Source organism: Rhinolophus sinicus, chromosome 4, assembly GCF_057876585.1.
Source record: "Rhinolophus sinicus isolate RSI-liver-muscle chromosome 4, RSI-T2T, whole genome shotgun sequence".
NCBI lineage: Eukaryota > Metazoa > Chordata > Mammalia > Chiroptera > Rhinolophidae > Rhinolophus > Rhinolophus sinicus.
In genome coordinates this window covers 48593070-48609930 of record NC_142504.1, presented here as the reverse complement: position 1 = coordinate 48609930, position 16861 = coordinate 48593070, and the positions used below count along the sequence as shown (strand labels likewise).

The 16861-nt window shown below is 45.8% G+C and overlaps 1 protein-coding gene across 13 annotated transcripts in view; it reads left to right on the top strand.

Annotated features, from left to right (window-relative positions):
* SRPK2 (SRSF protein kinase 2) overlaps nt 1–16861 on the top strand; it is a 218980-nt gene extending 202119 nt beyond the window's left edge. For 10 of the 13 annotated variants that reach the window (XM_074340606.2, XM_074340604.2, XM_074340601.2 and 7 more), the window contains 4 exons: nt 66–173; nt 4715–4784; nt 5435–5527; nt 15255–16861. In XM_074340606.2, coding sequence (XP_074196707.1) covers nt 66–173; nt 4715–4784; nt 5435–5527; nt 15255–15439 — 456 coding nt within the window. In that variant the 3' untranslated portion in view covers nt 15440–16861. Of the gene's footprint in view, nt 1–65; nt 174–4714; nt 4785–5434; nt 5528–5875; nt 5969–15254 lie in introns of all 13 variants that reach the window. The other 3 variants (XM_074340605.2, XM_074340602.2, XM_088797805.1) reach the window with 2 other exon arrangements.

Below are 16861 nucleotides of genomic sequence, written 5' to 3'. Positions count from 1 at the left end.
TTAAATTCACTGTTTTCCCCTTTTTAATGTGTTCCTCCGTGGTAATGCGTCCTGTTCCTTTTCAGCATAAACACTTCACAGAAGACATCCAGACGCGTCAGTATAGATCCATAGAGGTTTTAATAGGAGCAGGTTACAGTACACCTGCTGACATTTGGAGTACAGCGTGTATGGTAAGAGCGGCCTTGGCCCTTTTCTTCGTGTAGAGGCTCATCCCCGTAATGCTCACCATGGGGAGAGTCTTAGCAGTGCATGCGGCCTAAAGCTTCCCTGACTGATGGTTGTCCACCCTGGGATGGGGAGGGGAAGGTTTTGCTGTATTGGGAGTCTTAAGAATTGAAAGAATTGTCCTGGGTTTGGGCTTGGTCTGGTCTGGTCCTTGAGAGACAGTCTCTCCTCAAGAGAGATCCCTCATCCCTGAAAATCAGACCCTCTGCTGTGGTGACAAAATGACTGCAGCTAATGCCTTTTGGTTACTGAAAGCTTGTTAGGTTGCTTGCAGCTTCATCCTTCACTCATTCTGTGTCTTAGGGGAAGACTGTCCACGGCTGAAAGGCTGGAGTCTGTCACAGTGGCCTCTTTCTGGAGAGGAAAGGATTGCCCATTTCCAGTGTTCCATCTCTCTTCTTCTCTAAAGTGAAATCTAGACACTGTCCTGGCTATTGCTCTGGGCTCTGCAGTCACTTGTGAGGCTGCAGCTGCTGCATGTGCTGCTCTGACTGAGTCCCACAGAGCGTGGGGGTGTTTTCCTCAGGGCCCCAGGCTGCCGTCTCTTCCACCAGTGCCCTGTTCATTTCTGCCGCCAGTTTTGCCCATCGTAAGTTTAGTTGTATCCAAATTCTCCTCCAGCGCATCAGGGCACCTTTTTCTCACTTACTCCCTGCCTGTGAATTGACGAGCGAGAATAGTCCATCATCCGTAAGCCTATTTCAGTTTCTCTTTCTTGGCCCTCTCTTTGCTGGCCCATTCAGCATCTTCTTTGTGGGCTATACTGTGTGTGTGTGTTGTGTGTGTTGTGTGTGTGGATAAGGGTGATGTTTCATGCTTTGCTTATATTTTTTTCCCAAATTCTCTGATATTTAAATGTAAGGGCTTGTGTGGACAATGTGACACTTGCCTTCTGATTAAAAAAGGCAATGCTGAATAATTAAATTCACTGTTATTCAAAGATTAGTGTAACAATTGAGTGTGCTGGATAGTTTGGCCTCTGATGCTAAAGTAAAAGCATTGCTTAGCATCCAGCGCTTAAGCAATGTTACAAAAAGTAGGTGTTTTGTGTCTTTCAAGTTGCATGACCTGAGGCAACAGATTAGGCCACATAGATCTGAAACTCTGTGCCCTTTTAGTCCCACATTGCTCTGATAGATAATACCAGGTCATTTTAAAATTAAGTTTTTTAATAAGTATCAAAAATGAAGTCCTTGCAGTTGCTGGGTATGGAAAAGAATTAGTAGGATTAGTTCCTTTGAATTCCGAGACCACTGGAGAGAGGAATTAGACTCGCTCTGACTCCAGAGGGGCAGGCCGGGTGGGGCTGGGCAGCTGTGGGAGGCGAGGGCAGAAGAAAGGGAGCTTGGAACAGGTAGAGCTGCAGGGGAGAAGGGATCCGCTTCAGGATGTGGTGAGGTCAGGCCCCGTTTTCCCCAGCAACACAGAGGCGCTGTATCAAGGTTGCCCTGAATTAGACTCTGAGAACTCTTTCAACTCTGAAATCCTGTGCTTCTAATTTTGGTGTTAAATTTTGGTGATATAACCAGAAAAAATAGGACAGGATTACAGATGCAGTAGAATAATGGTGGCGCTGTCAGTACAGTTTCATACCAGATGATCTGCCTTGCCTTCCATTAGCTGTTGCTGTGCACAGCAGCATACTTAAAACATCAGTAACTCCTAAGGGGAAGCGTTCACTGGTCTCCTTTCACCCCCTACCCCCGTCCTAAGAGATTAAGCATAAGCTCCTTCAGTGCTGCTCATGAGGGTTTTTAAAAATCAGTTGGTTTTAGGGGTGATTTTTTTTCTTTTTTCTGGAAGGGGCAGGCCTTCCATGCCCACCCCACCCCCACCCCTTATCCCAGAAGGTCATGACTGAGAGGTCGCTTCTGTTCTTCACAGAGAACCTGGTAAAGATGCGGCAGCGTTTCCTCACCCCTGCCCTGTTGAAGTTTAAAAATATAACAGTATATTCATTTGATAACACGAGCTGTAATAAACTCCAGACTGACTTGGTGGTGAGCCCTGGGGTCCTCTGACTGTTACAAATGGCACCACGTCGCAGGGTGACTGTCTTACGGTGGAGATGGGCGCCCCTGCGTGGAAGCTGGTACCAGGGCGCACTGATAAGAGGCTTCGCGGTCAGGGAGCAGAGCTGCTATTGCTGGAAAAGGAGGACAAACGAGGCCAAGCAGCTGGGATGCACAGTCGTGGAGTCTCATTTCCCTTCTGTTTCGGGGCCCCTCCAGATGTCAGTGTATATGATCTAATCATGTTGTGTGGGCGGAGGCTTTGGCCTCTGCACCTGTGGGTCAGAGATCCCTTTCTGTGGACTCCGTGGTAAGTCCGACTCGGGGCCATGGGAACAAAGCCAGCCTGACGCATTTCACCAAACTTCTTTAGCCCTGGTCACATCACAGAACTAGTCGGTGACCTTATTCAGAACGGGGCCCTTTGGCATGGGGGAGCATTTCAGGAAAGAGATGTCTCCAGAACCTGAGAACGGAGGTTGACCGAGAGGAAGGCCTTCAGAGGGTGTTAGGCCAAGTGCAGATGGAAGAATCCAAAGTTCCAAATGTTAAAACTAAATACTATTAGGTTGGTGCAAAAGTAATTGCGGTTTTTGCAATTATTTTTAACCTTTTAAACTGCAGTTACTTTTGCACCAACCTAATAATTATCGAGCTTACAATGGGAGAACCTTGAATGGTTTCGTAGCTGCCGGCATCAAAGCGGGTCGTGAGGTCCAGAGGCTGATGCTTCCGTGGGAACGTTTGCCCTGTTGTGCGTGTCCTACCCATCACTCTCCAGGGAACATGATGGCGCCTCCCTCTGGCCGCTTCCTTTTGTTTTCTCCATCTCACCGACAGGCTGCTTTGGCTTAAGGGTTTCGTTGGAAATACGTGGTGCTAATCAAAACGGTCATCTTTCAAACACTCAGCGGACATATCTTACTGTTAGGCTGTAAGAATCTATACAACCAGATTGAAATGTTTTTGAAAATTAATTGGAGTGAGCCAGAACCCAAGGAAGGCGTCCTGGGCAGCTCTCCTTAGAGCTTCCATCTTGCAGCTTCCTGGTCTTCTTTCTCCATTAGCGTTTCACCTTTTCCTCTTGGCTTGTAAGGTATTGAATGGATTGTGTCCCAGGCGAGGAAGACTTCTCTGTCCATATAGTGCACGATGCAGTTGTTCCTCTTGGACTTGTGGCCAAAGGTGAAGGTTTTTGCCCTGATCTGGGATTGGCCAATGTTTCTGTCCTTGTTGGGTGAAGAGGCGCCAAGTGAGGACCTGCGCAGACCCTGCAGCACTTGTGCGACCACCTCCCTCTGCCAAGACCTGGCGTGTCCAGGTGCTGCTCAGACGCAGGTCTGATTCAGGGCAGGCGTCCTGAGGTCATGAGCTAGTGGTGCTGGGCTCAGAGCACCCACCTGTGGTTTGTGCAGAGTATTGGCAGAGGTGGGCCAGCCTCAGGCAGACGAGTCTTCCTAAGGGTACCTTCCCCACACTCTGGTTGTCAGCAGGAGAAGGTGGGTGGGGGGTGGGGTGGGGAGGGCAGCACCTTGGGGGGGGTTGGAGTCACTGATCCACAGGTGTCAGTGGAGGGGGATTGGGCTCCTGAGCGTCTTTCACAAAAGCAAGACCTGATACTTGCAAGAACCAAATTATGCAACAACCAAAAATGGGATTTAGTTTCTCCTTTTTTGTTTTGTTTTGTTTTTAAAACATGGCATTTGATCAGCAGAGCAAAGCAGTTGATGTCTTTATGTATTGTTACCAAATTAAACTCACGGTCCTGAGATTTTCTGTGTGTATATGTGAGCAAGGGAAGTAGACTATCTGGTGGGAATGGAAACAAATCGCCTCCCCCACAGGCTGGGGTGACGAGGCAGACAGTGGTCAGTCAGGAAGCCACTCCCCCATCTCAGGAGGGCTGCACCATCATCGGGCTCTTGCTGGCCCCGGGGCACAGAACTAAGGGGGCTTCTTAGTCTCTAAGTGTTCTTTTGACTGAGTCAGAAATGAATGAAATGAGGAAATTCTGAAAATAGCCCTTGGTTACTAAGACATGAAGGTCTTTGTTTCAAGAGAGTGGCAGCACCGCCATCCAGGGGCCAAGTTAGCCTGCAGGTTGAGGGCAGGCTCTGGAGTCAGATGTGCACCTGGATGGAGTCCTCGTCCTGCCGTGAGAGGCCAAGTGCAGGCCGCGGGGCCAGGGCTGCACACAGCGGCAGCCGATGCGCGGACAGCTCGGTTTAGCTTCTTGCAACATGGAGCGCGCATAGCCCTTACCCCTGGCAGTAAAGGAGCCGTAAGAATATTTCCAAAGCTGCTTTGAACTCTTTGGAAGGAAGAGAAAAATTGGTATTGATCCCTTTTAGGAGGCTCTTTGGTTTGATTCAGATCCTCATAAGATGCGGGTCTCTTGCACAAGGAGAAAAGTTTGCTGACTCGGGGGCCAGTCCCTGTGGAGAGCACTTAGCATGTCGTCTGTTGTGTCCTAGGCATTTGAGCTGGCCACCGGAGATTATTTGTTTGAGCCGCATTCTGGGGAGGACTATTCCAGAGATGAAGGTGAGTATTGCTGCCCGCTGAGTACCTGCTGGGTCTCCTGAGGGTCCTGAAATTCTGGGCACTGTTGTACTTTTGTAATTAAATAGAGCTATGGTTTTCAAACACCAAATTCTGGGCCCCCCCCTTTTTTTTCTTTTGAGCTTGAAGCCCCATCAGTGGCAGTGAATGGGCAGCACCTCCTGGCAGGGGTGGCACTTCACAGAGCCCTTGGGCTGAGCCCGCCCGCTTCTCCGGCTTGCTGCCCACAGGCCCCAAGCCCAGGTGGCCAGGAGAGGACAGGCTGTATGAACCCCGTCGCCTCTCTGTGGTCCCTTTGTCCACTGATCTGCTGCCCATTTTTCTGTCCTGTTGGGAGCTGAGTTTGAAAACCAGGGCATTCTGGCTTGAATTCCTTCAGTAAACCTGACTATGTCCATGCTTATTTGCTTGCAGTGCTGGGGTGGCCTGGGGTAAGCTGGCATCAGTCACCGTTAATGCTCCAGATGGTGCCTGAGGCCTGCCGGTCCCAGAAGCCTCTGCATGGGTGTGCTGCAAACGTTGTTGATTTGTGTCTGTTTCTGAGTTTTTACTAATTTCAATTTTCCCCTCTTTTTTTATCCCCTCCTTCCCCTGGCCCCTCCCATTCCCGTCTCCTTTTCTCTCCTCCGTAGACCACATAGCTCACATCATAGAGCTGCTAGGCAGTATCCCAAGGCACTTTGCTCTGTCTGGAAAATATTCTCGGGAATTCTTCAATCGCAGAGGTAGTACCTCTTCTTTTTGAAAAGCGCCACGATGCAGACAGAAACGGAATAGCAGCTGCCATTTGCAGCATGAATGGCGACAAAGGCATTTCTCCTAAATTCAGCAGAATTTAGGAGAAACCAGCAGAATTCCTGTGCTGGTTTCAAAGCTGACAGGGAAAACCACATTTTGCCTGAGCTGCGGTCACCCTGTGCCCCAGCCCGTCTGGCCCCAGGGCCACGCCGGGGCCCTCAGCCCTCCAGGTCGCGCTCTGTTTCTGTCTGCGCGGGCCGTGACAGTGTCTGCATGCAGTGTACTGATTAAACTGTCGTGTGTTTCTGTTTTGCTGGCAATGTTTCCCAATGCAGATCACATAGCATTGATCATTGAACTGCTGGGGAAAGTTCCTCGAAAATACGCTATGTTGGGGAAATATTCCAAGGAGTTTTTCACCAGAAAAGGTAACGGTATTTATATAAGCAACACTAATTTCAGCATAATCCTCTCCCAAAAGGAGAAATTATGCTTTCGCATTTGGGCAGTGGAGAAAGAGCTGGACTTTCACAACTGGGGAGTTCTGCTGAAGATCGCTCCCAAGAAATAAACTTGGATGAACCATCTGATGTCTGTGGAATAAGAATTTTGTAAGAGACAACCTTGCTATTTATCTCCTCCGCACCTCCTCTCCTACTCTGAGCACCAATCTGTGCTCACAGAGTTATGAGAAGCGTTTAAGTGATTTTTAGAAACCAGCTTACCTTATCTTCACGTACTCCATGTGCTCATGGAGCCCTAGGGTGTTTCTTCATTGGAGCAGAGGTGGCCTGGACACGGGGCTTCCCGAACACTAACTGCCATCTTCTGTCTGATCTGTCTAAGCTGTTTACCGAGTGGGGGGAGGCCTGTGAATCCTGTGTGCCTCACATCCTGACTGGGGGACTCTGTCCGCCGTTGTGTTACCTCCCTCACACTGTACTATAGGTGAATGCTGCAATACTGAGCCCTTGTGGAACTTCCCGTGGTGTGACCCTGGACAACTATTTCTTTGCCCTGTGTAGTCCCTCGTTAGTGGTCAATTTTAACAAGCACCCAAAAGCCCGAGGGGATTTATAGTTAAAGAACCCCTCCCCAGTGACACACTCTTTTGTGTGAGCATAGTTAGTCTTTTTAATTCATGCTTTTTCAGTTCAAATTTTGTTTTTTGGGGAGGTGGGTTTGCAACACTCTTAAAGAACTTTTAAAGTTGGTATGAGCAGGACATGGTGTTTCTAGAAATTTCTGTAAGTCCCAGATACTCTATCTCTCCTGCTTTAGCCAAATTTGGAACACCAGATAGACTTTTTATTTTCCTATGAGGTAGGGAATTCTTACAGACTAGTAATCCTTTATTGTATATTGTGGTGATATTCAGCTAACCAGTCCTTGCTTTATTCTTTAGATTACTTTTCCCTGTTACATGCATGAGACTCAAGAATTAACCATGAGAAGACGGTGGTTTCCTGCTTCACTTATCTGAGCGCCCTGAGCGCACTCCCAGCTTATCTGGGACCACCCAGCGGGCAGCCTGTGACACATGTAACGAGATGCAGTTACTTTCTTATTACCTTATCACAGGGGAAAAAATTGTCAGGTTGAAACCTGTTCTTCATACAACCGGTATCAATTTTGGTTCTGAGGATCTGGCCTTCAAGTCTGGGTCACATGATGAAGATAGAGAGTTCCCTTCCCCCCACGCAGGTGCTCACAGGCCGAAGTAGCGGGAAGGGCAGGCAATGGCTTGGCCATTGAACTGTTTAGTGACAGAGCTGGGTTTGAGCATGCTTACGACGGGCTCGTGTCGTGATGTCAGCCCTGAACCGCTGCTTCTAAATCAGTCCATGGGGGTTACTTCAGGTGCGTCGTCGTTACAAGAAAGTCCAGGAGGATGCGTGGGTAGCACGTGGCCCAAGTAATAGCTGGTATTATTGCTAAAGCAAAGTTATCCACAGGGAAACAGTATAAACTTTATGAACTTCTGGACAACAATACCAGTGACAAAGCAGCCTAAGTTTCCCTAAGAAACTTCCAGATTTGAAAATGGTTAAAGCAAGGAAAGCTCTGGATTCAGTGTGGCTTGGGGGATTGTGTTTATTTTAATGAGGCAGCCCCTTCTTCCCCATTTCAGAATGTGTTCAGAGCCTGTGGGAGGGGGCCTGGCCCCCAGGAGGCCTTGGCTGGTAGACGACTTGCAGGGAACCCTCAGCCATATCCTTTACCCTTGTCAGGTGGGGGCAGGAGGTAGGGAGGCTGGGAGCACCCAGTCTAGTCTGTCAGGGAACAGAGAACAGCACTGCTGGTGCCCTGGGAGGAGGGAGAAGAACCAGGAGGGCACCCGACCACAGCACCCGTCTCGGTCCAAGTCAGGAGGCTGCATAGGTGGGTCAGCAGGTCCCGGCACCTGGCATACAGCATGTGAGGGCCCCAGCGTCCGCCCATTGTGTGACCGCTTGCCTTTCCTCCGTGCAAGGAGCTGCTTACAGAGACAGGGCTCCTCATCTCTGTGCTCTCTGTCTGTGGGTTGTGAACCACCCACAGACTGAGCAGTGGGGAAGAAGAAGAAAAGGGACAAAAGGAGAGCCTGGAATGGTGAGGACAGCCTGAGGGCACGTGTGCTGGGGTGGCAGCTGTCCTGAGGCTCATGTGTTAGGCTTTGCTGCTGGCCTGAGCTGCGACCTCCCTCCTGGGAGAGCAGCTGCCAAATGCCAACCCAGAAGCAGCAGAGGGTCTGCTCTCCGTGCCCTGTTGGGTGGGGGCTCTCCTTCCCGACAGGCTGATGAGGGAGGCGTGGTGAGCTGACGCTGCCCCGTCAGCGCTCCCTGTTTCGGGCCCTTTGTGCTGGGAGGCAGCTTCACACTGGCCTTTCTGTCAGTACCTGTGCTCCTGGGACAACGTGGGGTCTGTGCCCGTCCCCACCTGCCGCCAGATGGGAATAGAAAGTTCTTGCAGAGGACCTTGCTGTTCCATCGTCACACTGTTACCGTGTTTCCCCGAAAATAAGACCTAGCCAATCAGCTCTAATGTGTCTTTTGAAGCAAAAATGAATATAAGACCAGGATGTATATTGTATTATTACATTATATCATACTGTATTATATTAAAATAAGTAAAATAAAATAGTAAAATAAATAGTCAGATAAGAGCGGGTCTTATATTCATTTTTGCTCTAAAAGACACATTAGAGCTGATTGTCCGGCTAGGTCTTATTTTCAGGGAAACACGGTATCACACATGTGCTAGGACCTGCGTACACGACTCTCTGAGGCAATTGAAGGTTACTCTCAGAGTTGAAATGCATGTGGCATTCTTGGTCAAGATACAAGTAGACCAAAAACAATTTGATTTGGTGTTACTGTGGGAACTAGAGTCTTTTCCTTCCTTTGAATATAAGAGAGAATTTATGACTAGGCAAGAAATCCCCTAAAATGACTGGGAATTGGGACTTAAGTTCTTTCCTAATTATTGTTTGTTTATCGTAACTGTGGAAATCAGAAGGGTTTTAGGGTTTGTACAGAAGTCACAGGAATAATATGATGAATGAGGGGCCTGTCATGAAAATAGATTTCACCATGTCCCTCAGGATGACCTGCATGATTTGTCACAAAAAGATGTGTTTGTGCATTCCTCCCTAAGTAATGTGTGCACAGGTACGTTTTGGAAAAAAATAGGATCTTAAATGTATCCATTGAATTTTTTTTTTAAATAGAATATCTTTGTGCCAGAACTGCTACTAAGAAAAGCAAAATGGAAATTTGCTGTTAATTTGCTTACATCACATTGGAAAGCAGCCAGGGATCTTGAGGGAGTGAACTGCAGGTTTTCCTGCTCTCTGTCCTCCTGGTGGGAAGCAGATTTCATCCCACTGCGAAGACAGGGAGCAAGAGTGGGTGTTAAAGCTAAAAATCACGTCTGTCCTGTGAGGTGTCTGACGCCCAGCTGGGCCTCGGAAGGGTCAGCTCATGGCCAATCTCCTCGGTGTGACCTGGCCTGTGGCAATAACTAGAAAAGTTTCCTCATACTATTGGGTCTAAAGCTCTCATCTTGGAGGCCGAGCTCTGTGAGAACAGGGCTGGGTCTGTGTGGGTTACTGTTGGATCCCCAGAGCCTGGATTAGGGAGTGCCTGGTGAAGAGTAGGTGTATTTAGTTATTAAGTTTAAAAACATTAATCTGTATCCCATCTTCGCTTTGGATGGATGCCTTTCCTTTGTTAGCTAGAGCAGAGTGAAGGTATATTCCACTTTGCCTGGGACAGCCCTAGTCATCTACTCGCTATCGGGTGTAATTACCCTCTCACTCTTTCTTAGGTCCCTGTTTGGAGGCTGCAGGAAAAAGCCCCCCTGCCCCTCAGCTAGCATTGTGGAGGACAGGGAAGCTGCTGTGTCCTGGAGTGACGCAGAACACACAGCAAAGGCATTTTGGAAAATAAACCACACACCACAACTGATCATAGGTTTGAACTACTATTTCAATCATTTAACTTTGAATTTGAACATATGATGCAAAAATATGAAGTTGTTATAACAGGTTCAACTAAATTCTATTATAGTTCATCCCATTTATTCCTGTCATTTATTATGATCTACTAGTTAGTGAAATGTTTTATTTTTACCATATGCATTAACACAACATTGGAATTATTTTGAAGTTATTTTGTTTTGTGCTTTGTACCAGGTTTTTTGTAACAGCTTTATTGAGAGATAATTTACATTATCATGCAATTCACCCTTTTAAAGTGTACAATTCAGTGGTTTTTAAAATATTCACAGAGTTGTGCAGCCATCACCACTGTCTAATTTGAGAACGTTTTCATTCACTGTGTCCACTGGTACTCACTATTCTCCCCACCCTCAGCCCCCAGAAGCCACTAATCTACTATCCTTTCCTGGATTCGCCTCTTCTGGACATTACATATAAATGCAGTCACACAGTATGTGGACTTTTGTAGTGGCTCCTTTCATTTACTGTGATGTTTTCAAGGTTCGTCCATGTGGCAGCGTGAATCAGTGCTCGTCTTTTTAGGTACAGATGTAGTTACTACATTTGGTATTTCTATCAGTGATAGGCATTGTTGTTTTTGCTTCTTGGCTATTTGAATAATGTTCCTATGAAAATTAATGTCTGAGTTTTTATGTGGATATGTGTTTTCATTTCTCTCAAATGCACATGTGTGATAATTGAAGTACAAAAGTTTTCTTTTTGAAAATTGGATGAAGTCCAATTTTCTACTTTTTCTTCGGTTTCTTGTGCTTTTATGTCACATCTAAGAACCATTACCTAGTTCAAGGTCATGAAGATTCATTCTGTTCTAAGAATTTTGTTTTAGATCTTATGTTTAGATCTGTGATCCATTTTGAGTTAATATTTATATGTGTGGAAGGTAAGGTTTATATAGATTTATTATTTTTTATTACAGTATTTACCAACATGTACTTTGTAGGAATTTGTTCAGATTTCTTGTGTTTTGCTTTGTACCAGTAAATTACTTATTGATAGATTCCTTTCTACGTGTATGCTGTTAAAATTTATTCTCATCCATTTTATATCATAGTTTTTTTTCTAGTTACCAGTATTCCCTGAAATACGCAGACCAGGATTTGCCTCCATAGTCCCCTGTGTGTGCTGTGAACCCTCACATGCTTATATGTTTAATTGTGGAATATTATAATTTCATGGACAAAATAATGTATTTCCCTTTGCAAATCACTTAAAAGAATATTTAAGAGAAGTCTAATGGAAGCACTTAACTTTTTTCCTTGAAGAGTAATGTAGTAATCTGGGACTGGCAGGTACAGTCGCGTCCCAAAGCCTTTTCTCTGGAGGAGGAGTCCTCCTCCTTGGGACCTGTTTCCTGTCCCTGGTCCGGGGCCCAGCTTGGAAGGTGATTCTGGCGCCCCCCCCCCCCCCCCCCCGTGACTGTAAGAGGCAGGGCACCTGCCTAGTGAGTAGCCTGGCTGCTCTCTTGTTTGCATGCCTGTGTGAGGCTGAGGCAGTTAAATGATGTTCAGTATTCTTTAAGAAAGAAAGGCTGCAAGTGGTTTAAAAAGTAAACACTGTCACAATTATGTGTCTGGCTATTTCCAAAATTTGTGTCAGCGAAACCTATCTTGGTATATTTTGCTAAGAGAAAAAATTGTGTCACGGCAAAAATTCTTTAACTTGTTAGCTAGCTACTTACTTTATTTCCTATAAGTGGTGGTAGTGGAGGGGGCTGTTTCTTGTGTGTTATACGCAGGACTGGGGCTGGTAAATGGGCTCGGCCCAGACTCGTCAGGATAGCCTGTGCTTGGCATTTCTGCTCCAGTAGATAGAGAAATTTGGGAGCTTCGGGTTTATTTGTTTTAGGGAGGAGGGGAGATTATTTTAAGAACTTTATTTTCTGGTAGATTATACTTTAGAATTTGTAAAGGAGAGACTAAGAGAAAGCTATAAATCAGTGTCGAAGTGGTTTCTTTTTTATATCTTTAGTTATAGGAGTTCTGTTCAGCTAGTCTTCAAATGGTTCTCAAGGTTGATTGTTCTATAATTTAGTTGTAACTTTGTGTCGTGGGAGGAGGTGAGCAGTGTTTCCCTACTCCACCGTCTTGACCGGAAGCCCCTTAGAGTTTGTTTTTAAGTAACCTTTATCAGCTATAAAAGGGTATTTCTTCTTATCATTGAATTAAATGTAAGAAGTTTTACATATAATCATAGAGCTTGGGCGAGTTTATTTCCTGTTTTTTTCTTGGTATTATCGAGTTTTCCCACCTAGCTACATAATCCACATATGTTTCGAGGCAATTCAGCATTCTCTTATGTTGCAGTATTTATGGATGTAATAGCTGTCGGTGCTTAGGGTTATTTTGCATGTTACCCTATTAATAGACGGCATGTTTGCACATACAGGTTTTTGTGTGTGATTACCTGGCCAAAAGTATATTAGATATTTTATTTTAGGCTCTTCTTGGGGAAATTTTTTTTTTTTTTTTTTTTTTTTAAGATTTTATTGGGGAAGGGAAACAGGACTTTATTGGGGAACAGTGTATACTTCCAGGCCTTTTTTCCAAGTCAAGTTGTTGTCCTTTCAGTCTTAGTTGTGGAGGGCGCAGCTCAGCTACAGGTCTAGTTGCCGTTTTCTAGTCGCAGGGGGCACAGCCCACCCTCCCTTGCGGGACTCGAGGAATTGAGCGGGCAACCTTGTGGTTGAGAGGACGCGCTCCAACCAACTGAGCCATCCGGGAGCTCAGGGCAGCTGAGCTCAAGGTGCCGTGTTCAATCTTAGTTGCAGGGGGTGGAGCCCACCATCCCTTGCGGGACTCGAGGAATTGAACTGGCAACCTTGTGGTTGAGATCCCACTGGCCCATGTGGGAATCGAACCGGCAGCCTTCAGAGTTAGGAGCACGGAGCTCTAACCGCCTGAGCCACCGGGCTGGCCTGGGAAATTTTTTTAAATCAGTTTATAGTGCTGCTAATATGTATTGTTTTCATCACAATTATACAGATTTTAAGGCATCTGTACGGTAAAGTTGCTCTCTTTTCACTGAGGATTGTACTTAATTTGATGCCTGTTGATGGATTTTAGTTAGTGTAAAAACTGGCACTCCATTCCTGTGTTGTTCTGAGCATTTCCATTCTTTCCCAAATCTTCAGAGTAGTTATTGCCAGTCAGAATAGATGAGGTAAATAAAGCTCTCCCCTTCGCAGAGGATTTGTTGTAGCACGTTAAGCGGGAGCGTCCTCAGTTTGCTTTAGCCTTTAGCTCTGGTGAGATCAGGTGCCACTAGAAAGTCAGAGCAGCAGTGCAGGAAATGCAGAGAGAGAGAAACAAGCTCATGACGAAGCCGGTGTTTGCCGGTGCCTGCTCTCCGTCCTCATGGGCACTTGAAGGGTATGCTCGCCATCATGTGTAGCCAGAGTTTTGGCTTCTGTTCTTTTACTACCAAATACTATACCGTATCACTTTCCCGATGTTTAAGTGATAAAAAATAACACTCATCAAAGGGATGCACCATGGTTGTTGTTGTTGTTTTTTAACACCATTCTCCATTACTAGCTATTTGAAATTTTGCAAGTATATATTATTTTGCAGTGAGCATATATTGGGGGTGGGATGGTGGGTGCCAGGATCTGTTTCCTTAGGCAGGATTCCTAGAACTGAATTTCCAGGTGAAAGGATGGCCATTCAGTGAAGGCTCGGACCTTGTTCTCATGTAGCCTGTTTCCTTCCACAGGAGGGAACTCGCTCCTCTGAGATGGCAGGTCCCCTTCCTGTGTAAAAACAGCTGTGCCCTGCGCTGGAGCCGCGGTCACCTCTCGCAGCCTCATGTGGGCGCCAGAAGCTTAATTTACACGCCAACCCCTTTAACAGGAAACAGTCTCTAAAGACTTCCTTATTTAGAATCTGTGTCCATCATGGTTACTGTGTAGACACAGCAGTTCCTAGGAAAGAATATAGGCCCAAAGAAAAGGTCCTCATGCATTACAGGTCATTTCTTCTTTTGTGTTGGTAATTTTCTGTAATGCTCTTTTATTTTCTTGAATTAAAGAAAGAGGAGGGGTGTGTTTCTAATTGAGTTGACTAAATGGGTGAACCAGACCAAGTCCCTGAAAAGGGCTTCCGAAGCACATCACGAGAACGCTGAGCGTGTTGGTTAGATGGTAACAGGTGAAACGGGGGGGAGAACTGGCCCTTGCATGAGGTGTGCGCGTGGTGCTTGCATGCGTCGGCTCTGGGCCCAAGAGGGTGTGGGGAATGGTGTGCAGCTTGTCTGTGGGAGCTGCTGGGGCAGACACTTGTGGGGCACCCAGGGAGGCCTCTATTTGGCAGTGGGGTATCTTGTGAAAACTTCTAACGGTAGAGAAACCGAGTTATTTACAGTGAAAGTTATCCTGACCTCTTGGCAGTTTGGCTTAAAAATAACTTTTTCTCCCATTAGGAAAAAGGCTATTACAGGTACAGAGCAATTTACTAGCTGTGAGTCATTCTGTTGTGTCAGTCAGTGCTGTTTGTGTTGATACTGCAGGCGGCACATGGTGACAAGAATAACTTCAGGGTTTACAAACTGATGTCCTGATATCAGACTTTACCACAAATGAATGGCATTTGGTTCGGGTTGGTGGCTAGCTGTGCTGTCAAGTATTGTTGCCTCTAATTACTTGTGACTATTTACATTGAAACAAATTGAACTTCAGTTCTAAGGTCGCTCAAGCCACATTTCAAGTGCTCAGAAAGCTACACAGAGCTCGTAGCTACCGTGTTAGGCCGTCCAGATAAAGCACATCTCTGCAATCACAGAAAGTTCTCTGGACTAGCATTGTTCTCCAGGAAAAAAATCCCCTTTCCTTTGCATGCTAACATGCGAAAGGAGTTTAAATCGTGTGTATCTTAAAGTTTTTCTCAGCAAATATGCAAGTTGGAAAAGATGCCAAGTTGGAGTGAGGTGCCTGCAGCGGTCTTTGCAGATGAGAGCCCTCGGGGCGCGCGCCGCAGGCGCTGATTATTGAAAGAAACCTAGAACTAATGTGAATGAATTGTTCCCTTATAAATGAACGCCTGTTTACATGCGCTTGAAACATGACACACTCACATGTACACGTGATGACTGTTGTGTGAGGAGAAAAGCTGGCCTTGTGTCTGTCACACGCTGTCGAGCAGGTAGGTACCTACCTCACTGGCACGAGGCCGCCCGGCCTGGCAGCGGGAGTTTTCCTGACAGTGTGTTTCTCCCCGTAGGAGAACTGCGGCACATCACCAAGCTGAAGCCCTGGAGCCTCTTCGACGTCCTTGTGGAAAAGTACGGGTGGCCCCATGAAGACGCTGCACAGTTTACAGATTTCCTGATCCCGATGTTAGAAATGGTTCCAGAAAAACGAGCCTCAGCTGGCGAATGCCTTCGGCATCCCTGGCTGAGTTCTTAGCAGATTCTACAAATACAGCATTCTGAGCTAGCAAATGTTTCCCAGTACATTGGACCTAAACGGTGACTGATTCTTTAACAGGATTACAAGTGAGCTGGCTTCCTCCTCAGACCTTTGTTTTGCTTTGAGGTACTGTTGTTTGACATTCTGCTTTTGTGCACTGTGATCCTGGGGAAGGGGTAGTCTTTCGTCTTCAGCTTAGTAGTTTACTGACCCACTTTCTTCTGGAAACAATAACACGTCTCTAAGCATTGTTTCTTGTGTGACATTCAAATATCAATTTTTTTGAACGAAAAATACTTTCCCTCTTGTGTTTTGGCAGGTTTTGTAACTATTTATGAAGAAATATTTTAGCTGAGTATATAATTTGCAATCTTAAGAAATTATCAAGTTGGAACCAAGAAATAGCAAGGAAATGTACAATTTTATCTTCCGGCAAAGGGACGTCATTCCTGTATTATAGTGTATGTAATGCACCCTGTAAATGTTAATTTCCATTAAATGTGGGATGGAGATGCTGATTTCAGGAAAGCGACCCAGTCTGGAGGCTTTGTAGCCTGAGTTGCATGTAGCAGACTTTGCTCCAGGGAGTTGTGCAAACTTTTCATTCCGTAACGGTCCTTTTTCATTGGATTTCAAACAGAGTGGCTCTGGTTATGTCATTCCCTATACGGCACTTTACAGAAAGAAAGGACATACTTCACATTCTCAAGTACGTATTATAGTTTAGCACCCCCCTTCCTGTTTTTGCATATTTTAAAAGTACTTTTAAGGAAAACCAGCAATTTCCCCTTAAAAATGCGATGGCCTAGTCCCATGTGGTGTTGCCTCGTACAAGCACTGTAAGTTAACTCGGCAAAGATTAAACTGGACGAGAGAAACATGATCGGTGTGTGAAATGAAATTACATGTATGTTGGGAAATCTTGCTCGTCTGTCTAGAACCAATATTATCCAGTTTGCAGTGCAGTGGGCCGAATATTACTGTCTCAGAGGTAACAGCGATCGAGTTCATTCCGGAGGCAGTTTTAGGTGTGGCTACAATGTTTTACTAGCTTTTTGATTGTCACTCCATGCACTGAAGTTGAGAAAATGATTTCCCCTTGCAGGTTGCACACAATTTTGTTTATGCATTTCCTTAAAATTGTAGAAACCAGGACACAAACCATAGTAGGCAATACAATTTTAGAATGTAATAAATAGAGGTGTATTTAGCCTCTTTTAGAAGTGAGTGAATGCCAGTTGTTTTTTAATTTTACATTCATTGAGGTGCCTCGTTTTTCTTAACTGTCCATTAACATTGATCCATATGCCTTTGCAATAATTAGATTGTGAAAAGATAACAAGTATTGTAACAATAATCCATTGTTTGAGGTGCTTGCAGTTGTCTTAAAAATTAAAGTGTTTTCAGTTTTTTTCCCCA